This window comes from Kwoniella dejecticola, chromosome 9 (genome assembly GCF_000512565.2).
Source record: "Kwoniella dejecticola CBS 10117 chromosome 9, complete sequence".
Taxonomy (NCBI): Eukaryota; Fungi; Basidiomycota; class Tremellomycetes; order Tremellales; family Cryptococcaceae; genus Kwoniella; species Kwoniella dejecticola.
In genome coordinates this window covers 1,379,261-1,402,462 of record NC_089309.1, presented here as the reverse complement: position 1 = coordinate 1,402,462, position 23,202 = coordinate 1,379,261, and the positions used below count along the sequence as shown (strand labels likewise).

Genomic DNA, 23,202 nt, shown 5'->3' with positions numbered 1-23,202 from the left:
ATGATGATTCAAAATACTAACAATGATTATCTAACCGCCCCGCCTCCCTCCAAGAAAGGTCGTACAACTCATGTTTGAACACGAACACAAATTACAACAGGCCTATCTGTCATTCACTCTTGCTCGTTCTTACCACCTACCACCACGATACCCCTTGGGATCTTCTCCTCCTCGTCCTCTTGTTCGTCCGCATCCGCAGGCGAAGTAGACGATTCACTCTCAGGAGTCAAAGTCTCCGCGAACGAATGTGAGACTGGGTTCGGTGTAGCGGCGGGTCGACTCCCCCAAGCATTATTACCGAACCCTATAGTCTGTCCAATCCCCCTCAAATCGACATTCTCCCAGGTATTCTTATCGGTGGAAGTGGTTTTCAGCGCGGGATTGATGAGGTCCTCATCGTCGCTTACAGCCGGAGAGAGCTGCGCTGGGGTGGGCGGACTGCTGATGTCATCTGCATCATAATATGGGGGCGACTCTTCCGATCGTCCGGAATCAGGCGTTGGCGGACTTATCTGTGCAGGAAGGGTGTTTGTAGAGGGTCCAGCTACTGGGGAGCCAGGCAGAGGGGTCGTAGCTCGGGAAGCCTCCTGCTCATATATGGCATTAGCGGGTATACAAGCTGGTCAAGGAGATACTCACTCGAGTCTTGACTTTGGATAGTCCTCCGATATCTCGATTGGTCCGGCGACGGTAGAATAACAGGTATGCTGCTCGGCTCTGCTTGCTACATCAGCTTGGAATTCTTGGCCAAGCAACGGTACGACTCACCTGGACCGATTGGACATCCGCTTTGGACACTCGTGAGTCGTCGTAATTGTACCACTGATCGTCGACCCTGTTTCGGCAGAAGGCAGTATAGTGCCCTCCTCCCATACCTCCAAAGTGATTGTCGACAGCGTCTACAGCCAAACACCGGTCAGCTGAGGGCTAGAAGCGATTAGGAATTGCAGGATATACCCACATAGATCATAGATCATGTTTTCTCCCTCTTCCTCTCCCATCCCAAACTCCTCCAATGCACTTCCGCTCATCTTCAAGCTCTCCGCCACCTTTTTCTCCCCTATTCGTTCGCCAAGATCTAGTCCGTCTATAGGAAAATTGACCAGATTGTCTAACTTGTCGCCCATCCTCCTTGACGACCCAAATCGTTTGATACAGATGACTAAGATATCCGGTGCTTTGTATATTTCTAGTTTCTTCGTAGCTGCTTGGTGCTTCTTGCACTGTACGTCGGATATCACGTTAGCTGGGGCACGTTTTTTTCAATGTAGCGACTCACAACCGGACAGTACCACAAATCATCCTCGCCCAGCGTCTCTTCTTTCGAGAACTCATCCAAGCAATCCTCTATAGTAATCTTTCTACCCTCCTTCTTCTTGGCTAGTTCCTTCTCGATAGCCAGATCAACGATCTCTTCGCCCATGACATCTTCTTCGAGCCATTCATGGAAGACCGAGGGCGACCATTCGCAGAAGATACCTTCTCCAGGGCGGACGACTGGTTGACCGCTGTGTGCGTGTGAGTGAGAGGTGGAAGAGTCAGACAGATTACCCTCGTCTTCAGAATGGTATGACGGTGAGACGATCGAGTTGATCCCCGCTGTCATTCTCTTGAGCAATGCTTTTTTCGGCTTCCTTCTCGACTCAAGAGATGACCAGCCTGACGACGCTACACTGGGCTCTTTATCGTATATTCTGTGGACGTTAATTTTCTCTTTCGTTTTGAAAGTGTTCAGCATTGATTCACTGGCTGCCTCGGAAACGTGAACTTTGAATAGGTCGGCTCGAGGGACAAGTTTGCCAGACACGGACCCTGCTATCGACCTTCCAGACGTGGAGCCTTGACTAACAAGCGAGGTAGTCGACGGGCTGGCGTGTAAGCCAGACGAGGTAGCAGGATTCGGCGAATCGACGTCCATCGTAGTCCCGTCTTGGTTCGGTGGAACTTCTATGATTGTTGGCTGTTCTCCTTCCCCGTTCAGGTGTATTTCAGTCACCAACTCCTGTTCTTCTTGTTTCGGTGTATTTGGCGAGGGTACCACCGCTTTGGAACTAGACGAGTGGACATATAGCTTATCCCTGAGTTCCGGTCGAACGAACCGGGAGTAGCCTTTAATGATAGTTTCTCTTACGGCAGCAGGATCGCTCGCTTCGGTTTTGGAGAGGGTGATGAAGAAAGGCTTGGCAGCGTTTTCGCTCGGATAATCGCTGCCATATCGGTATCGACTCTCCTTCGTCTTAAAGGTGTAGACAGGGACAGTGACCGACTCGTCTGTGGGTACGGTACCGACTGATCGTCTCGTTGCCGATACCGGGGCGTCGAGTTCGTAAAAGATAACCACATCGTGCTCTTTGGCTTCACCGTTGTGATCAGCATCGATCCAGAAGTTGTACGGGCGGCCATGCCACAGGTCGAAACCGAGCAGCTGTGACGCAGAGTTAGCGAAAGAATTACTGATCCTGCCTTTTTACTCACATTTTGGGCTTTACTGCCAGTCACAGCAGCCAGTTTCTCTTTGACCTGCGCGAATGAGGCGTTCTGAGGAACAAGCACTTTGACGGTGACAGGGGGTTTCTCAACGTCGCGTGAAACGAATATCATTTTCATATGACGATGTTGAGCGATGGGCATTGGCACGGTCAGATACATGAACTAGGCAAGACTCTCAGCGATTTGTGCGAGCGCGAGTATGATGAAGGACTTACCGGATCCATTGTGATGGATTCCTATAAGCAAGCAGATGTGAGCAGGCTTAATGCTCGATGTAAAAGGAAACTCACCTTGTGACACTCTGGACAGACCAATGTGCTCTGCAACTGCCCTTGAAACAGATCAACAATGACACTATCGTTTCTCTTCTTATATCCGTCCCAACACTCTTTGCCCAGCTCAGCAAGCTCCTTGTCACCTCCGCCAGCCTTCCAATCGGGTTTCTCGATGTATGGTTTCTTGATGATTCGATTCAGATCTTCGTGTAGCCCGTCGAGGAGGAAAGCGATGAATTCTTGGGTATCGTGTTGTCCGTACCCAGCGAATTGAGGTGCGAATCTGGAGGTGGTGTATTTGAGGGTTCGTGGTGAGTAGGAATGGTATGACGATGACGGGACGCTCCATAAATTCTCGATGACCTCTCCGAAAGCCTCGGCAATTTTACCATGCATACCCAGCGGGTTATCTCGATTCAGCTCTTCCGTATAGACACCAGCTGCGAAGGAATGATCGATCAGCTGGCGATCCACAGCAAGCAGAAGATGGCAGCTTACAGAGGAAATACTCGTTGAGCTCCTGCGTATTGCTCAAGCACTGCACGGCAGAGTTCATGAAACATGTATTTCCCAAATTCTGTAATCCGACCAAGCCTTTCCCTTTTCTGTCTAGTTTCGACTGGCTTCTGGTCTGAACGGAGCCGTTGATGGGCGCCGAGGCTTGAGGTACGGTCAAAGCATTGTTGGACCCGCCATAGAAGGCTGGCTTGGAGAACAAGTGGCCTTTTCGTTTCTCGGTAGCTTTATTTCCCGCACCAATGCCGACATTCCAAACGGTGCTGCCGTTTTCGATGCTGCCAAATTCGATGGCAACGATCTGATCTTTCGAACTCCCAAGCACCGCTTCTGCTAGATTCTCAGCTTGATCCTCGGCGGCCAGATAGGTGTTCTCCGTGCCGATAAGAGCTGACGGTGAGATGACAAGGGGACCAGACGTCAAAAGCTTTTCATCGTCGGAGCCGGACTTTTCGATCTTCCACAATCGCACCGGCAAGGTATTGGTATTCATCTGCAACTTCTGAATAGCGACTGACTTGACGAAGTCCTTGAAGATGGGCATGGAGGTCGTGCTCGGACACATGAGTTGAACCTGAGCATTTTCATCGTTTTCCGCTTTTGAGTGGGTCGTTGAAGGGGGTATGATGACGAATAGTCTGATTGTAGCGGGTTCTATCTCTATGTTTTCCGGTGGGACACAATAACGAGGCAGCGAAGGACCGTCGTAGGGGCCAAACCTACAGTTGAAATCCTTAGTCTAGGATCATACACACACATACTTAGACTAGGCGAATGGGTTACTTACCATTCGATGATCTTGTTCCAACCTTCTTTAGGGATAAAAACGAAATCCCTATTTTCCTCTGCATCCCCTGTAGCCCAGACTTGCTCTTCCTTGCCTTCCCCGATGAGATTATATCCGCCCGTGGGAGTGCTGGAGGACTGGATCACCCAGAATGTCTCCGCTGACTGGTCTGGAACAAGCCTGGCCATGGCCTCTTTCAGTTCGATTGCGTATGAAGCTGAGGTCACCACTTCCTCCTTGTCGCTGTAGCCTAGCTCAGTGAGCTTGTCGACGGTGGCTTTGGGGAGGAGGTAATATGTCTGATAAGGAGTGAAAGGTGGACCAAGGAGATCTATCGGGTTTTGTGCCTAGATCAACTTCTCGACTTCACTCAACGTAGAACGGCCCACTCACTCAGAATATGATTATATCGTTGCTTCCAGACTGAACCTGGAGACGGCGTATCTTGAGTCACCGTCGTATCTGGATCATCTTCTCCTGCATGTCCGTCATCCGACGAGGAGAGCTTGACTTCCTCTGTCCTTTTCACCCAGCCTCGGCTCCCAGTTTCATCCGCATCGTTCTCGTCATTTGCTCTCAAAGGACTGCTAGTTCCAACCATCCTGAAACTTCCGCCTAATGAGGGATTGCTAGGATACGAAGCTATATCTGGTTTACCCGGGTCAGAGTCGGTCGAAGAAAAGGGGTCCTCAGATGCCGCTCGTTTGGGCGAAGACGAAGAAGACGGGGAAGGCGGTTGTGAGGTGGAGCGAGGTCGTTTCAGCGAAGGTAGCAAGACGGAATGCGTCATGTGATGTGAACGAACGTGTATGATGGCAAGTGGTTTGGGGTTGCCTACAGCCTTGATATGATGTGATGATCGACTGAGGATTCTTCTTTTAAGCATAGAACAATGGATGAAAATGAATGACGTTGGATTTGGTGTCGCTTAGACGGACGGACGAATGAAAGAATTTTGAGTTGTACACAAACGTAAGTGGAAAAGTCAACCCCAGGCCGAGTCACGCGGGGTACCTAGAGCTGTTTGGTCTTTCTTCTCGAACAATTCACTTTGCTCCTGCTATCCAGAAATCCTGCAATCCCCTAACATTATCATCGACGTCTGCAGACCAAAATGTTGTTGCATGCATTGGACGACGAGGAGCGAGGGACGACGGACGACGGACGACGGAGAAGGGCAAGATCGTAAAAAGGATTGTCCCTGAGCTGACTCGAACAGCTGTCTCCACAGAATTGTAGTTTCACCACAATGTAACGTACTGACCACCTATACGACAGAGACCGGTGGTTGTTTTCCTCAATTGTGCGCACACCCCGTATGTACGACGCATGCTCATGGAGCTGGCACTTTTTTGGTGGTACCTTTGCCCTACTGAACATCCGCCATCAGCTCGACTAAATCATGGGATGATTGACAGAGAGAGCGTCCATGGACTTACTATGGATCCGTAGTCAAGTGAATGGGTCTGACCTAAGTTCTAGATATCCGGATGAGAAGGGTGTTTGCGGTGCCGGGGGATGTCAAGTGTTTTGCAGAATGATTGCGCACTGTTGATGAAGTACAAAAGTCGAAAGAAGAAAGGAAAGAAACAAAGAACAGATTTTGACAGAACGCATGACCATATATATCTTCTCGATAGATGACTGGACAGAACAAAATCTGCGAAAACATTACAAGAACACGTAGAACCTTCTGCTTCACGGGCTTTCGAGCACCCCAGAATGCCGATGTCATCGGGGTTGAGATCATACCTGACACTCAACGCCTTTCTCTGAGACCCGCTTAGGAATCCAGCATTTTGCAGGTCTGATCAGTCTGATGTTCAGCTCAGGTACGATCACTCGAAAGGTGTCGACCCCAAAAGCAATAGTCATGTAGACGGCGGCGGCGGTAAGGCGATCTCGCACAAGTCGAGAAGAGCCTTATGAAAGCTTGGATCGATTGAAGGCAGGGGTAGCCCTGAAACAATGATGTCCGAGCCTGTCGGGGAGAGTCAGTGCTAATGTTCTAGATGCATAATGCAGATCCGGAATGATGATCGGTTGTACAAAAGAGTCAGTCTATAGGGCGAATTCCCCAATTTCGTTGCCGTTTTCCGTTTCCCTTCCGTTTTTTCTATTCTCTAGTATGACTGCTGCTTTGGCTTTCCAGTCTGTATTCAGCCATTTATTGACTTGTTTCTCGTGGTGGTCGCGAGTCATCAGCGGTAAGATGAACGGTTCTATAGGAGTGGATAAAGCTTTCCGTATTGCGTCGATGAATTGCGTTTCATTGCCTCGTAACACATGATACACGTATCTACCGCCATTGGAACATCCAGATTTCAGCTAGATTCAGACTATTGAATGCTTCACAGAACAAGATACTCACGGTTCAGTCAGTGTCTTCAAGGTGTGATGTTGGCTTGATGCCCATGTTTCCGGGTCTTCTAGATCACTCCACCCGTGCACGCTAAACTATAGCCGGATAAGAGATATCAGCATCCTTAGGCAGAGTTTCGTTAAGCCGACTCACTGGACTTATGAATGGTATACCCTGTGATAATTGTCCAAGTCAGCGATCGCAGCGCGTTTCATGAAGATTGCTGGAGTAATTTACCAGACTTAAAGCCACATGAGGACTCGGACTCAATGTAGGCCATCCAATACCCAACATGACCCTTGAATTGGCTAATTGTCGCTCAAATTCGACCTTGTCCATTTGACCTAAGTTCCTGATCCCCGCAGGCAATTCCATGGGGTTTTGTTTCTGTTGGTCGCCATTACGATCGTCTCTGCATCCAACAACGAACTCAAAACCGGGGAACTCCTTCTCTAGAATCTGTTTGGCACGCAGGAAAATCCCTCGGTCTTCCCATGCCGGTTGTGCGCCATTGTAGAAGTATCGTACGAACTTAGCGAGTATGTAGACTTGGTTAGGTCGTTGAACGGCTGGTATATACGGCGGTGTCGTTGCAGGCTCAACGACATATGGGATGAAGGTGAAATCTATCAGACAGTGGTGCATCCAAGTCAGCTGATGGTTGCTCCTTTTTAATCTCCTCTCGGTTCGCCCCATCCCCGTCCCCCGCTGCCCCCACCTCAACTCCCTCCCCAGTGTTTCTACCTATACCGCTCCTTTCCGTCTCTGCCCTCCTGCTTGCTCTTCTCTCCCGTCCCTCCCAGCCCCGTCCTTCCTCTCTCTCCTCTACCTCCTCTCTCTCTCCCTCTCCTCCCTTCTCTCCCCTTCTCTCCCCTTCTCTCCCCTTCTCTCCCCTTCTCTCCCCTTCTCTCCCCTTCTCTCCCCTTCGCTTCTCTGCCTGTCCAGCCTCCCCAAGCACCCCTGCCCTGCCCTCTGTCTCCCATACTTCCTCCCTTGCTCCTGCTCCCGCTCCCTTCTCGCCCCATACCGGGAATTCAAAAAAATCAATATGGCTGACTCACTTCGTTGTTCATGCGAGTAACCAAATTCCGAATGCATGTTCCAGGCATCTCCTACTATCGATGTATAGTGATCCGGGAAATAGTTATATACGAAGAACTGGTTACATCGATGATTAGCAATCTGCAGCAGACGGTCGGGGCTGAAGGGGCTCACCTGCCACGCTGGTATACCATGTTGCCTTCTGCCGGTCTTCATTTGATCTTCGAAAGTTCCAAATTGTCCTGTCCTCCAAGCGATGATACCCTGTCACAAGAGTCAGTCAAGTCTTCCACCGGGGATCAGCAATGCTTACCTTCACCATGCCTGGTATCTGATTATACAAGTACCACATATATACTGCCAGGGCGGTATCAGTGGAAGTCGCTCAACGAATGAAGCCAGCCTTTACGCACCCCAGTCATCTCGGGCATGCAAGATGGTGTAGCCCCATTTTGTCAATGTCTCGACCTAGCAAACAGTCCTCAGCGTTCATTCTTCAACGACATCCATAAAGAGACAGAGCTCACTAAGGAGGCCGTCCATATACCCTCGCCTCCCATGTACCCCTCGTATAGGTGGAAATGGTTAAAGATGTGTCCCAGTATGATCACCTATCATTTTCAATCGTCAAATCAGCTACGCAGTTGCTCAGGTGATTGACAAGGTGGACTCACACTAGTCTGATTCTGCCGACAAGTATCCGTAGCTATACACACTGCCAACTTCCTCAACTCATTCTCCGAATGATACTTGTAATCCTCTCTACCGTGATCCCTGCCTCCCCAATTCGGATTCGGCGCAAACTTAGTCTCCAATTTAGCCGCATACTTCAGCTGCTTAATCGCCATAGCTCTCTCGTTCGGTATCAGAGTTTGTATCTCTGGCGGTATCGTTGTCGAAGCTGATTGCCAAGATGAGGGCAAGAAGTATGGCGAAGACTTGATATCCGATATACTCGGTCGATAGAAGACGACTAAACTCGTTACTACAATCATCAGGAGGAACAATAACCTCCTGAGACCCGAGTTGTGGCCCTTCGACGACGCCATCATCTGCTTTTTGTCGGCCTTGTCCTTATCGGCTTCCTTCTTCCCTCCTCTCACTAAAAAGCTGAAATAGTACTTGAAGTTGTAGGCGATGGAATGACTTGACGGGATGACAAGCTTCATGTGTGTGATCGAACTGGGAGGTCTTGAAAATCGATGAATCCGAGGAATGCGGGATCAGTTGTAAAACAGATACGCGTGTAGCCTCGATACAGAAGGTCAGGTTGACAGGAACACCGCACTCTACGCCAATTGTTACTACTGCTGGTTGTTGAAGAAGAATTCGGTGCAATCTAAGGTAAGATGTTTATAACGTGGTTCCGAAAATACCGTTCGCAGAAATGCCATAATAATCCGATACCAAGAACAGGGAAGTCACCGAAGAGAAGAAAATAGAAAAAACATCCGCGCGACGCTAAACTGCCTCCCCTGAGATCTTGGTTTCGGATTCTAATGTACTCCGGATCTGTATGACGATCTTGCGCCGTGACATTCCTACTTTCAACAGTCCATCAATTGAAGCGGTTTCTAGCGGTGATTATTCACATTCTAAGCCGAGTCTTCTGGTACCTCAATCTGACAAAGACTGCAATCTGCACGATCGTGGAGGTTGTCTGGCTCGTCAATGACACAGCCTTTGAGGAAGTCGGGCCCGAAACGTGACGTATGATTGTGACAGCTTTCCAATCCGCATGCAAGTCGAGATCAGTCAAGCAAATGCAGAGGCATCGGTCTGGGCTTTTCATTACTCGCTATGTGCAATATGTGCAGTCTGGACGTCCCTTGGCCGGTCTACAAACCATCCTTTGAGCCGATCTCGGGTCAGGAACAGCGTTATCAGACGCGAGCATTGGCCTCGCCTTTAGCGATATTAGAGGCGGTACCATGCACCGCTTCACCCGCTCGATGAACCATCAGATGTCCATGGGGGCACGAACATGAAACATGTGGCTTGGAACTCACTACTTCCAACTCACATAGCTGTGCGTAACTGGACCTTGTGCATGCATGTCAAGCTATAAGTCACCTCGGCTTACTATGTACGCCGAGTGATCAAGACCGAAAACGGCTCGGCAATCTCGGTATGGCCTCCGTGCTCATTACTCTTTGACACATATATAAACTCGTTCCGACAATTACAAAATGCTAGCAGTCAGCACCATCATCAAGCTCCACAGTCTAGCATTCAATATGAGTACCATTCAACAGATCGCGCTACTGTCCCTTCTTGCCGTCTTGGGTAACGCTTCTCCTATCATACCTCGATCAAATGAGGCAGAAGTAAAACCGCCAATCACGTGGGTGAACTGCTCAGAAGCTATTCCTCTCCCCATTCAGCAGGCCAATATCACTTTACCCGGTACCTTGCCTGAATCCTTGAAATGTGGAATCATCAATGTCCCCCTCGATTATTCGAAGCCAATGTGCGAAACCAACAATCTCAATATTTCATTTGCCTTCAATTCGGTGAACAGTAAGCATGGGCTGTTGGCTTACAATGCCGGTGGGCCGGGAGAGGAGGTCAGTGCTTCCTCTTTGGGACAGAGTTGGCTATGCTAATTCATGCGACGATGCAAAAGGTCCAATCGTATGCTTGGGGTCTGGCAGGTATCCCTATCGAGCAATCAGATCATGTTGCCGGTTTAGAAGAATTCGATTTCTTAGGTGAGTATCCCCAAAATCTCGGGGATCAATGTGCTTCAGCTTATATTCTCCTTTGGACTAGCGATGGATACCCGAGGAACCTGGGCAAGTAATGCCCTAAGTTGTCCTGAACCTGACTTCTATGCCCCTATCGCTCCGTACGTGTTCATTCCTTTCTCTACGTAGCGATATAATATTGGGTTTACTGATCTTTCATCGGGCAGACCCAAAACCCAAGAGGAGTATGAGACGCTCAGCAAGAATGTCAAGAATTACACCAGCCTGTGCGCCGAGAATTCACTGCCCAAAGGGATATTCGAGCATGTCGGCTCGGACGCCGTGGCGCAAGACCTTGAATCGCTCCGGGAGGTTCTGGGGTACGATAAGCTGAACTATCTCGGATACTCGTAGTGTGTAGAATAGACCCAGGCCTATCTCCGACTCGTGCTGAGCTGATAGAATGTGTAATTAGCGGTACCATCTACGGCCAGGAGTACCTCAACCGATTCGCAGACAAGGCTGGACAATTTGTCCTTGACGGAGTCGCCACCGTTTCTATCGTGAGTTTGTTTGCATCACATCGGTCCGTCCCCATGCGACTGACATGCATGGATGTCTTAGTCGAACTACGACATTGTCAATCATCAAGGACGAGCTTTCGACCGCCTGATTGAGCGTGCCGATAAATGGTGTCAGAGTAATAATGACACTTGCCCTCTAGCGGCGCTAGGAAATGGCTCCGTCCCAGCTGTGAATTGAGATTTTTGCTGAGCATACGCCGAAGATTGCTGATTTCTTGGTACGATAGACCTTCAAGCAAGTGATGGAACAATACGCCAACAGTACCGATACACCCAGCGCAGACATTGCAGGATTACTCAGCATCGGTCTTTTCTCTGGAAACCCGCTGTTCGAGTCCTTCACCGGTGCACTAGCTCTGGCTGCTACAGGCAACACTTCGGCATTGCATTATACAGATGATTTTGCAGCTGCTTTCACACAGAGCAGTCTGTCGGCTACCCTGCCTACTTTGTGTTCCGACTTCAGTGAGTCTGAGTGTATGCAGCTCGAAGTATAGTCCTTCCAGGACCGAGCTGACGGGGTTGAGCTGCACATAGAGGTCGACAATCCAAGTTGGGAAGGCTACAACGACTTGATCGAGAAAGTACACCATAACGATAAATACGGTGGAAGCGACGGTATATTCTACCTTGCCATTGTACGTTGCATCCTCCTTATTGCCTGGTACTTCGCGGGAATCTCAACTGATACTTTGGAGCTAGGCGATGTGCGCATCTTTCCCCACCGTGGGAACAAGTGATCTCAAATGGCGATATACGAACGTCACCGATCATCCGACTTTATTGGCCACTTCGGATTACGATCTGAACACCCCGACCGAGCTGACCGACGTCACCAGGCAATATAACCCGAACTCGACGATGTTAGTGAGACATGGAGATGATCACGGATCGTTCTTCGTTCCTGGACCAGTGAGAGACGCAATGTTGGCCTACTTCTACAATGCGACCATCCCTGCTCCTTGCGAAGGGGATGTTCACTCGGTCTACGCTGTTGGAACGAACAGAACCGGGATCGTGGACCCTTATGTTGCGCCGATCGGAGAAGTAGCTGGAGATGTAATAGAATGATTATCGTGGCAGCGTCGCTACGATGATGGCGTGGTCTTTGATCGAGATTTTTGCGAGTCAACGTGCGTAGAACAGACAATGGACACTGGAAATGAGACAATCAAAACGGTTATAATTGGCTTGGCTATATCTATGTACTCACCAATGATTCAATACCCCATAGACATGCATCGTGTACCTTGTTAATTGCATGCATCATAGTCGTGCCACATTCAACATTTACGGAAATTACCTAAAGTGTGTAGCGGAGTTGAGGCTATCTCCGCGCCATCGAGATTTCAGCAATGTCGAAATGTCAAGAGTTTAATGACACTTGAAACCTTGAAATCCATGAAAAGCCAGGTCATCTGTTTCAGTTGCACCTGTATCAGACGATCCAGCGACCGAGATGTCATCCCGAAGAGCCGCCTCGAGGGCTCTCTGCCGAGCAAGTAGCTCCCGCCTCCCCATCACCCCTGCACGGACTCGACCCGCGTCTTCGAACGCTGCTACGTCGTCTTCATTGCCTTCATCTTCGACATGGCAGCCCGCTCTTCCAGCTGGAGCATCACCAGCATACGACGCCGCCCTATCATACCTCTCAACTCATCAAACCAACACACTCTCGAAGCTTGACGACCTCCGATCGAAGCTGGACAAGACCAAGCCTGACCCAGAATTGTTGCGCAGGATTGATCAACTGGAAATCGAGGCGTACGCGAACGATCCTGCCGTGCGACGGAATTTCAGAGAGACAGGCGGAGTAGGCGAGATGTCAAAAACGATATACAGGTGGCTTGGAGAGCAGAAATGGAGGAAAGAAGGTGGTCTAGATCTGTTAATGCAAAGGCTCTTACAGATGAAGATCGTTCCTGACGTTTTACCGGCTTTACCACCTACTTTCCCCCTTTCTCTCTCGGCCAACAATTCAATTATCGAGCCCGGATCAATCCAACTTCCTTCTACGCTCTCAACACCCCCTGTGTTGAAGTCGCAGTTGTATTACCACCCCTCCACACCGACCGAATCGACACCGAACCCAGAAGCTCTGCATACTTTGTTAGTTCTCGATCCGGATGCCCCTTCGCATGAAACACATTCCTTCCAACAACGTATACATTATTTGAAAACCGACATCCCTCTTTCTGTGAAAAGTGGTGAAGTGAATTTGACGGATCCGAGTGTAGGGAAGGAAATTTTGAAATGGGAATCGCCGGCTCCGGAACAGGGAACACCGAATCATCGTTATGTTTTCCTGTTATTCCGACAACAAGCCCAAAGGTCCTCTTCCTCTTCCTCTTCCTCTCTCTCGCAATCGATCAATGCCCGGGAAGATTTTGATCTGAGGGTTTACCTGCAAGATAATGGGTTATTGGTGGATGATTTGATCGGGGTGAACATGTTCAGATCTAAATGGTCGATAGAGGAGGAGGAATATATCAATGACGTGCATGTCAAGCAGAGAGGCGCTGAAAGTGGAGCGCCGGTATATGGGAAGATACCGAAAGAGGTGAAGTATGGATATCCGATGTCGGCGAAGAGACAGCGAAAGGAGGAAGCGAGGGAGGAGGCTTGGCAGAAGGCTGTAGCAGAATTAGAGGGGTTGGCGGAGAATGTACAAGGATTATCTAGATCTGCCGAGGCGGAAGGATCAGAAAAGGTGAAATTGTAGATCGCCTGGTGAAGCGTCGTATATATCAGATGGTATATTTTAGCATTTTCCACATGATCTGCTGGACTAATCAAAGTACATATGGCCGGACTCATTCCGTGAAGGACATAGACAGCTCATCATGTTGACCATTCAACTCAAGATCCATAATTCTGATGACATTGGGAAAGGTCCGCACAGTAAAATCATTCATCGCAAAGGGGGTTGACAAGCCGATTTCAGCCATGGGCCTGTCCCCTCCGCCCCGCCGCGTTCTGCCTGTTCATCTCCTCTCCTCGTCTTTGGTCCACTTCTCGTCCTCCACATGATTCCCCTCACCCACCTCAATTCCATGGCATCGCCCTTACTTACCCTCTCACCCTCTCGCCCTCTCGCCCGCTCGCCCTCTCGCCCTCTCGCCCTCTCGCCCTCTCGCCCTCTTCATCCTGTCCGGCATCCTCCACATCTCTGCCTGCCGGTGCATCAAACGACATCTTACAATTATAATCGACAGACCCTGGTCCCTCATGATGCTCGATCAGTCGTTCGAGACCACTCTTTCTACGCCGTAGAGACCATCTGCTGTGTCTTTCGTGGGTCCTCCAGTAGCGATCTTAATTCTGTCAGTATGCCGAGTGTTCACTGATGTCTGACAGGTGCCACAACGCACGATTGACTTGACAGCTGCAAAATGCCTATTTGGCAGCTTGAGCTTACGCAACATTTACCAGATCGAATCCAGGCTGAATCGGAATTAGTAGTCCGTTTACATCATCGTAATTTATTCCGTACCCATAGAGAGGGAGTACGCATTACCGAAACCATCTTGAGAAGTTTACCGAAACGAGCATAAGAACATTCTTCTCGGGAAGGCGCAAATGCTTGCTAGTCGCATCTCTTTCTTGATTGATCTTGAGTTGATTACATACCTGCATTAAGAACTTCACAGGACCTGTATATCCTCACAGGTGATCTTATCAGTGCATGCAAATCAAGCAGATCTCGTCCGGGAGTACACATGTCTGCATACATACACGACTAGCACTCTCACACAAATCACTGCATAGCCAAAAGACGATGACGGAGCACCGGAATCTTGCGTTCGTAATATCGTACTAACGAAACACGACCTCTTGTACTGGTGCATCGCCTTGAAACCGGTTCTTGGTGAAACCCTGGAACCAGCCTCACCGTCACTTCTCTCGTCATCCGGCATTTCCCTCTATACACGCGTCCAAAGCTTCTCGGGATATGTTAAGGGTATCACACTGCAATAAATGTGAAAAATCAGGACAAGGTGGGAAATCAGGGTAACCTTTAAAAAGTCAAAACACGGTAAACAAGGAGAGACATGGAAGAGACAAAAGGAAAGGATTTTTCACTGCAGTGATCTCGCGTTGTGTGCCACAGTGCGATCGGAGTTGTAAGCTGTACGGTGTAGCACCGCGCGCTCGGCCAGTCGGGATCAGAAGTAACAGCGCACCATACAAACGACGGACGTCCTTACAGGCAAGACAACCATTCATACATCCACACATTACACTTTGACAATTATATATTTCTCATCTCCTCATCGTCACTATCACCACCATCGTTACGACCCTTCTGACTGACCGACACGCAGAGAAGTCACATCTCGTTGAAGAACAAAGAGGATAAGAAGAGAGCACCAACCAGCGCGCCTCAATTGGGATCACATCGCTGCTCGCTCGGATCCAGCACCTTTTTCTCTCTCACCTAGTAACGACCATCTCATCGAGCCAAGCAAGGTTTCGGTGGACTCCAACGCCTTTTTCTCTCACCCCCACAAGGGGTCTATCCCCCTCAAAACTGTAACAACTTCTTTTTCACGACCTCACGAAAAATACAATTTTCTCATCATGCCCCCCTCACGACGCTCATCGATATCACCGATATCGCTGCTCCTCACGCTCTTGGCCACGGCGCTGTATGTGACGGCTCTGCCATATAACGAAACGCTAGACCCGTGGAATATCAACAAGAACCAAGGTGGGTTCTTTTTTCGCTGTCAACGTTACCTGCGGAACTAATTGTCGGAGTTGTTAGCTGCTGCCGATGATGTATTGCAATATTCCACTGAACGATCGAACAAGACATATACGCCTTCACCGGACAACTGGCGGGTGAGCCCCTCCCCTTCTGTTCCTCGTTATTTGCTGACACCGCGCAGTCACTGCCCACGTACACGTTACTGCTGGACAAATGGATCGACGGTGCACCGGACAACAATGATTTTTACGGACTGAAATACGAGTATGATATCAAGGAGACCCAGCTGCGTTCTGGTGGAGACGCCCAAGGTCTGATGGATGCTCGAGGATTGGATTATCTGCAGTCAATGGGTTACAAAGCGATCTACATCGCCGGTACCAATTTCCTGAACATGCCTTGGCAGGCGGATGGTGGGTTTCTCCTCTTCCGTCCGCTTGATCCATCCTGACGATTTGCCCAGGTTACTCTGCCATCGACTTCTCACTGCTTGATCCGCATTACGGAACGCTCGACGACTGGGTCAAACTCATCGACGAGATGCACGCAAGAGGGATGTACATGATCTTGGATTTCACCGTGGGAACTATGGGAGATTTGCTCGGTTTCGAGGGGTGAGTCGGGCCCTTCCCCCGCTCTGAGTGAACTAACCCGCCCACCATCCAGCTACCTCAACGTGTCCACGCCGTTCTCGCTCGACGAGCACAAGGCTCAGTGGAAGTTGCCCGACTATGCTCCCTGGGGTTTCCAAGAATACCCCGATTTCAAGTTCGAGAACACCTACAACGACTCGTGCACCTACCCCACCTTCTACGAAGACGACGGGTCGATTTATGACCCCGGAAAGACCGGTTGTTATGCGAGTGATTTCGATCAGTACGGAGACATCGAGGCGTTTGGTGTTTTGTGAGTTCCGTCTGACTTCGCTAGACCAACGCTAACCCTGCCTTAGCCCCGACTGGCAGCGACAACTTGCCAAATTCGCCTCCGTGCAAGATCGTCTCAGAGAATGGCGGCCCCAAACCATGGACAAAATCAAAGTCTTCAGTTGTCTCACCATCCAAGCTCTCGACGTAGACGGTATCCGTATCGACAAAGCCACCCAAGTCACGGTCGACGCCCTCGCCTCCTGGTCAAACCACACAAAAGAATGCGCCGCGGCTGTAGGAAAGAACAACTTCTTCATTCCCGGAGAAATCACCGGTGGTGACTCTTTCGGAGCCGTCTACATCGGTCGAGGAAGAACCAGCACCAACCTACCTCCCGACTTCGACTCCGCCGTCAACATGACCCAAGATCAAAACCAGTACTTCCTGCGAGACCAGGGCCAAATCGCCCTCGACTCCGCCGCATTCCACTATTCCATCTACCGATCCTTGTGTCGTTTCCTCGGAATGGATGGTAACTTGCAAGTGGCTTACGATGTCGACGTCAACTTTGTCACCGCGTGGAATCAAATGGTCCGATCGAACGAGTTCCTCAACTCCCAAACCAACGAGTTCGACCCCAGACACATGTACGGGACAGGAAACCAAGACGTCTTCCGATGGCCAGGTCTCACCAATGGTACTGAGCGACAGCAGCTCGGTCAATTCGTCGCCAACTTGTTGATGCCTGGTATTCCCCTCGGTTGGTATGGTGAGGAACAGGCGTTCTACTTGTTGGACAACTCGGCGAGCAATTATCTGTATGGTCGTCAGTCAATGGTCTCCAATCAAGCCTGGAAGCGACACGGTTGTTACAAACTTGGTTCCTCGCAATACTATAACATGCCGTACGACAAAGTGTTGACCGGTTGTGAAGATGACTGGAACTCCCTCGATCACTTCGATGCCACCGCCGAGCCATTCCGGGGTATTCGAAACATGTTTTGGCTGCGTACCGAGTTCCCTTCCCTCCAGGACGGTTTCGGTTTAGTCACGCGAGGTAACTGGACAAACTTTATCCAACTTCCCGGTTCTAACCAAACGCAGACCGAATTGGGCATGTGGACCGTCACTCGAGCACCTCTCGCCGAACAGCAAGGTAAAGGTCCTTTCACCACCAACGGTACCCTTGAACAGGCCGTCTGGCTCATCTACACCAATGAGAACTACACCAAGGATTACGAGTTTGACTGTAAGACCACCAACTGGATCTCCTCCCCTTTTCAGTCCGGCAACACCGTTCGAAACCTGCTTTACCCTTACGAAACGTACGACCTCGAAGACTCTCTTGATCCCTTCTACGCCAACGATGAAGCCCCATGGCGAGGATGTCTGCCCAAGATCACGCTCCAACCGTTCGAGTACAAGGCGCTCGTCCCCATCGGTCAATGGAAGCAAGCACCTCCCGCGGTGACCAAGTTCTCCCCCGGTCACGATTACAGAGCCGCATCCACCAACGGCGGCAACTTTGACATCGCCATCGAATTCGACACTGAAATGGATTGCGCCAGTCTTCGAAGCCAAATGTCCATCTCCAAACAATCCGTCGGATCAGCCACTTCCACCGCGACACTCTCCCAAGGTGACTGTAACACCATCGACACCGGAAGCAGAGAGACACCCTACCTCGTCTCCGTTGCCCCCGGTGCTTGGCGATGGACCGGTCAGATCGAAAACGCCGCTGATGGTATTTACGAGATCACCGTCGGCAACGTCTCCACTCAGCAGAACAACCTTTACACCGGCGCACCAACCCACTTCCTCGTCCGAATCGGTGGTACCGACAACCCCATGGTCTACCCCGAAGAAGCCGACTACAACAGCAACATCTTCACCACCTCCGGCGACACCTACACCGTGACGCACGCTGCTCCTGGTGCCGACATGTTCCGATATTCCGCTGATTTCGGCCAATCCTGGTCTCCATGGGCAAACTATGAAGCCACCACCACCCTCAACGCCACCATGTTCAAAGCCAAAGACATCTGGTGGGACGGCGATCACGTCATCGTCCAATACTACAGTGCCATCGCTGGTTCATCGAATCACCAGGTCCACGCCGACGCCAATTGGAAGGAAAACTACAAACGTTACTACCCCCAGATACTCGCACGAGGTGCTTTCAACACATGGGGTTATGATCTCGGAGCTTCTGCCCACTTGAAACTCGAAAGCGACCACACCTGGCGAATGCCGATCATGGCTGCCTGGCCTTCGTATATCCAGCTCAACATCTGGTCCTACGATGATTACTTCTACGGCGATGTAGACGGCGACGGTGTCATTGATAGATTCCCACCCAATTCCCAAACCGCCAATTACCTGAACATGTCGGTCCCACCTGCACCACATCTCGCATGGAACCTCTACGTCAACGACAAGACCGGTGAATGGAGTACAGAACCTATTGGTACCGAGACCGTCACCACCGTCGCCTTTGTCCTGCTGCTCGTAATCCCCGCCATCACCGCTTTCGCCGCTGCCCTCGCTTTCAGATACTCTTTCTACTCCATCAAGGTCAACAAGTGGGGTCTCAAACCGTCCAAGGGTGCCAAAGAGACGTCCTACTTCCCCATCGTCGGCGGACACGGCGAGAAGAAGGGCGAACTCAATGAAAAGGGCGGTATCGTCGCACTCAACGAAAAGGGATCCAAGGTACCTCACAAGATCATCGGCTGGCCCGAGGACCAGAACAAACGAAGAAAGGTCCTCATCGCCACCCTGGAATACGAGATCATCGATTGGAAACTCAAAGTCAAGATCGGTGGTCTCGGTGTGATGTCCACCCTCATGGGTAAAGCAATGAGCGATGTCGACCTCATTTGGGTGGTCCCCAAAGTGCAAGATCTCGAATACCCGCAAGGTGAATACGCCGAGCCCATCGAGGTCATCATCTTCGGCGAACCGTACCTTATCGAAGTGGAAACCCATCAGCTCGACAACATCACCTACGTCATCTTGGACAGTCCCGTATTCAGAGCTCAAACGAAAGCCGATCCATACCCTCAACGAATGGACGATCTCTCCTCGGCCATCTTCTACTCGACATGGAATCAAGCGATCGCCGAGACCATCCGACGATACCCCATCATCGACATTTACCACATCAACGATTATCACGGTGCTCTCGCTCCTCTGTACTTGCTCCCCCAGATCGTACCCACCTGTCTATCCCTGCACAACGCCGAGTTCCAAGGTCTATGGCCCCTTCGTACCAAAGACGAGATGAAGGAAGTGTGCGCCGCGTTCAACATCCCCAAAGAAGTCTGCAGCAAATACGTCCAGTTCGGTAACACCTTCAACTTGCTCCACGCCGCTGCCAGTTTCATCTCGCATCACCAGAAATCAGTCGGTGTGGCCGGTGTATCCGACAAATACGGTAAACGATCGTGGGCTCGATACCCCGCGCTCTGGACTCTGCGAAACATTGACTCCCTGCCCAACCCCGATCCCACCGATATTGCCGCTCTCGACGAACAACCCCTCGCCGTCGACAAGATTGAAGTCGACACCGAAGCCGAAGCGAAACGACCAGAGCTCAAACGACAGGCGCAAGAATGGGCCGGTATCAAGCAAGACCCCAATGCTGATCTCTTCGTATTCGTCGGTCGATGGTCCAAGCAAAAGGGTGTTGATCTTATTGCCGATGTCATGCCAAGTCTGCTCGACAAGAAGCCCAAGATCCAACTTATCTGTGTCGGTCCTGTTATTGATCTATACGGTCGATTCGCTGCTGAGAAACTCGCCCGGTTGATGGAAATGTACCCCGACCGAGTCTTCTCCAAACCCGAATTCACCTCGCTCCCCCCCTATCTGTTCAGTGGTGCCGATTTTGCTCTGATCCCGTCTCGAGACGAGCCGTTCGGTTTGGTCGCTGTAGAATTCGGTAGAAAGGGTGCTTTAGGTGTCGGAGCTCGTCTTGGTGGTCTTGGTCTTATGCCCGGATGGTGGTTCCCTGTCGAATCCAGTGCCACGGCGCACATGCTTTCTCAGTTGACCAAGACGATCAAACTCGCCTTGAAGTCCACCGAGGAAGAACGTGCCATCTTGCGAGCCCGATCTGCTGTCCAACGTTTCCCTGTGGTCGAATGGCGTCAACGGTTGGAAGACTTCCAAAAGCGAAGTATCTCCACCTCGCGACAACTTGCCGGAGAACATGCTTGGGGTTACGATCAAGTCGATTCCTCCGCCGGTGGATTCTACGCTCACGGTGATAATGGCTCAGTCACTTCGCTTGCTCGTGGAGAATGGGGTCGATCGGCTACACCAGATTCCACCGCCCCCAACTCCCCCATGCCAGGTCACTCGCCTCTCACAGGCGGCGACAACTCCGGTTACTTCGACCCCAACCTCCCAATGGCTTCATCCAACAACAACGGCTTACTCGGTGCTGGCGGCGCAAACTACCACAAGCGATTCGACAAGAACGCCAACCGGCAATCTGCCGAATCGTTCTACGACGAAGACCCCAACGCCTCGCCACTGTACTACGAAGATAAACGACGATCGCAAGCGGGTGGTAAGCCCAAGTTCTACGGCTACGACGACGAAGATGCACCATCCTCCCAAGGAAGCTCGGACCACGGTGACACCACTGTCGTCGGCTCTGCCACCTCTGGAACTCGTGATCAGTCCGCCGCACAGTCCTACGACAACTTCTTGGCCGCAGCAAACAAGCAATTCGCACGAAACACTGGTGGACGAAATGCCCCTGACCCTTACTTCGACAACCGAGCTTCCGTCGATGCATCCGGCGCACCCACTCGACCATTCACCGTGCATTCTCGTGTATCCTCGTTCGACTCGATCTCCTCCATCGTCGATGAAAAGGGTGCCTCACCGCTCAACAAGGCCATGGACACCTTTACAGATTCCGATGGTGAAGTGGCTCAATCGTTTGTTCAGAAACTACGTGACCTGTCCGCGGACAACTCCAAGGGTGACCTGTGTATCGAAAAGTTCCTGATCAAGAGTGAAAAAGCGTTCTTCGACGAGATCAAGAAGGAGAAGATCTCTGCCATGTCGTTGAGATCATCCAGAGACTCGTTCATCAACTCCAGGGCACCAAGCATGATCGACGGGTTCAGACCGGAGTGTACGTAACCCCCTTTTCAGTTCGACCACTACTGACGCTGACGCTTGTAGATAACCGTCGTGATTCCTCGATAATAGCGCCGTACTCGAACTCTGGCCACGGACACGACGATCACATGGACAACTACGGCGGTGGCGGCGGTGACATGTACGATGAGAACGGTCCATCCGACGTGCAAATGACCCGATTGCAAATCTTCATGGGTCGACAGATCGCCGGGTGGCCACTGTACTCCATCATCATCTCGCTCGGTCAGCTCCTGTCTGCGGTGAGTCCAAAGCATATCACGAGAGACTTTCGCTAAAACCTGCCTTAGACCTCCTTCCAACTGAGTCTGCTCGGTGGGTCCAATGTCCAAAAGGAAGTCGACCTCTACATCATCTGTTCAATCTTCGTCGTCGCTACCCTCGCTTGGTACACCTTGTTCCGAATGAAGCCATCGGTCTGGTGTCTGTCTCTCCCTTGGGCAACGTAAGTGAACCAAGTTGTTCTTCAAAGCCCATGCTAACCCTCCCCCCTCCCCCCGCCAGCTTCGCTGTCGCGTTCTTCCTCATCGGTCTGCCCTCCCTGCACGGCGCGCTCCTCGGCCCGAGAGTCACGATCACCCGAGTCGCAACCTGGTTCTACGCCATCGCATCGTCCGCGGGCTTCTTATTCTTCGGTCTCAACTTTGGTGAAGAAGCCGGTGCCGCCACCGAAGTATGGGTGACCCGAGCGTGCATCGTGCAAGGTCTCCAACAAATCTGGGTATCAGCACTGTGGTACTGGGGATACACCTTGAACGGTACCGATCCAGCCAAATACGTTCCATCTCGAATCATTTTATACATCACCTGGCCACTCGCCTTTGTCTCCGCCGTCTTCGCTTACCTCATGTGGGCCGGCATGCCAGAGTACTACCGACAAATCCCGCCGTACGTGCCCAACTTCTTCAAGACATTGTTCCGAAGGAAATTGGTCATCTGGTTCTTGGTCTCGGAAGTCCTCCGAAACTACTGGCTTTCCGGTCCATACGGTCGAAATTGGCAATACCTCTGGAACGCATCGGATGTTGCTCGATGGGCTGTGGTGGTGATGATCGTCATCTTCTTCATCGGTATCTGGGGTCTGTTCATGGGTATCCTAATCAGTGAGTCCCTCCGTTTCTTTCGCCTGACACGTGCTAACTTGTATTCTTAGAATACTCCAAGGTCCACTCGTGGCTCTTGCCCGTCTTCGCCATCGGTCTCGGCTGCCCTCGATGGTGCCAGATGTGGTGGGGTACATCCGGTATGGGTCTCTACGTTCCGTGGGGTGGAGTCGCCGGGCCATACATCGGTACCTGCCTGTGGCTTTGGTTGGGTGTTCTCGATGCCATCCAAGGTGTAGGGTTGGGTATGATCTTGCTTCAAACCTTATCCCGATTGCACGTGTGTGCGACGTTGGCTGGTGCACAATTACTGGGTTCTTGCATCGTCATGCTTGCCAGGTGGGTCGCGTTTCCCCCTTGTTATCTATGCCAAGCTGACACCCGTTTCGCAGAGGAACCGCCCCGGACAAGGTCGGACCCGGAAATGTCTTCCCCAACTTGGCGATCTGGGACTTGTCGACGGGGCAGAACAACCCATTCGTACACTGGGAGTTCTGGCTCTGTCTGGTCTGTCAAATAATCATTGTCATCGGATACGCCTTCTTCTTCCGAAGAGAACAATTGTCGAAGCCGTAGTCATTGTTTCACGCTTCTTCACA

General features: G+C 50.9%; 5 protein-coding genes across 5 annotated transcripts; 3 read left to right on the top strand and 2 right to left on the bottom strand.

The window, feature by feature from the left end:
- Nucleotides 1-113: 113 nt before the first annotated feature.
- Nucleotides 114-4,858, bottom strand: I303_107456 (uncharacterized protein; the record flags this gene model as incomplete). Its single annotated transcript, XM_018410136.1, has 11 exons — nucleotides 114-587; nucleotides 640-717; nucleotides 769-899; nucleotides 962-1,223; nucleotides 1,280-2,425; nucleotides 2,476-2,652; nucleotides 2,706-2,726; nucleotides 2,781-3,205; nucleotides 3,264-4,000; nucleotides 4,069-4,399; nucleotides 4,462-4,858. The coding sequence occupies 11 exons, from the start codon at nucleotides 4,856-4,858 to the stop codon at nucleotides 114-116; spliced, it is 4,179 nt and encodes a 1,392-aa protein (XP_018261139.1).
- Nucleotides 4,859-6,129: 1,271 nt separating this feature from the next.
- I303_107455 (uncharacterized protein) lies at nucleotides 6,130-8,640 on the bottom strand (the record flags this gene model as incomplete). Its single annotated transcript, XM_065969592.1, has 10 exons — nucleotides 6,130-6,367; nucleotides 6,440-6,525; nucleotides 6,584-6,604; nucleotides 6,668-7,056; nucleotides 7,492-7,588; nucleotides 7,646-7,735; nucleotides 7,785-7,828; nucleotides 7,885-7,939; nucleotides 7,999-8,082; nucleotides 8,146-8,640. The coding sequence occupies 10 exons, from the start codon at nucleotides 8,638-8,640 to the stop codon at nucleotides 6,130-6,132; spliced, it is 1,599 nt and encodes a 532-aa protein (XP_065825664.1).
- Nucleotides 8,641-9,660: 1,020 nt separating this feature from the next.
- I303_107454 (uncharacterized protein) lies at nucleotides 9,661-11,813 on the top strand (the record flags this gene model as incomplete). The annotated part of the gene is made up of 9 exons (XM_018410134.1): nucleotides 9,661-10,038; nucleotides 10,098-10,182; nucleotides 10,244-10,319; nucleotides 10,386-10,571; nucleotides 10,634-10,721; nucleotides 10,783-10,911; nucleotides 10,970-11,207; nucleotides 11,280-11,380; nucleotides 11,445-11,813. The coding sequence occupies 9 exons, from the start codon at nucleotides 9,661-9,663 to the stop codon at nucleotides 11,811-11,813; spliced, it is 1,650 nt and encodes a 549-aa protein (XP_018261137.1).
- Nucleotides 11,814-12,201: 388 nt separating this feature from the next.
- Nucleotides 12,202-13,464, top strand: I303_107453 (uncharacterized protein; the record flags this gene model as incomplete). Its single annotated transcript, XM_018410133.1, has 1 exon — nucleotides 12,202-13,464. One exon carries the CDS (start codon nucleotides 12,202-12,204, stop codon nucleotides 13,462-13,464), a length of 1,263 nt encoding a protein of 420 aa, XP_018261136.1.
- Nucleotides 13,465-15,323: 1,859 nt separating this feature from the next.
- I303_107452 (uncharacterized protein) lies at nucleotides 15,324-23,179 on the top strand (the record flags this gene model as incomplete). Its single annotated transcript, XM_018410132.1, has 11 exons — nucleotides 15,324-15,453; nucleotides 15,511-15,587; nucleotides 15,635-15,866; nucleotides 15,917-16,067; nucleotides 16,120-16,359; nucleotides 16,406-21,474; nucleotides 21,552-21,742; nucleotides 21,791-21,945; nucleotides 22,005-22,603; nucleotides 22,654-22,942; nucleotides 22,996-23,179. 11 exons carry the CDS (start codon nucleotides 15,324-15,326, stop codon nucleotides 23,177-23,179), a joined length of 7,317 nt encoding a protein of 2,438 aa, XP_018261135.1.
- Nucleotides 23,180-23,202: the final 23 nt, after the last annotated feature.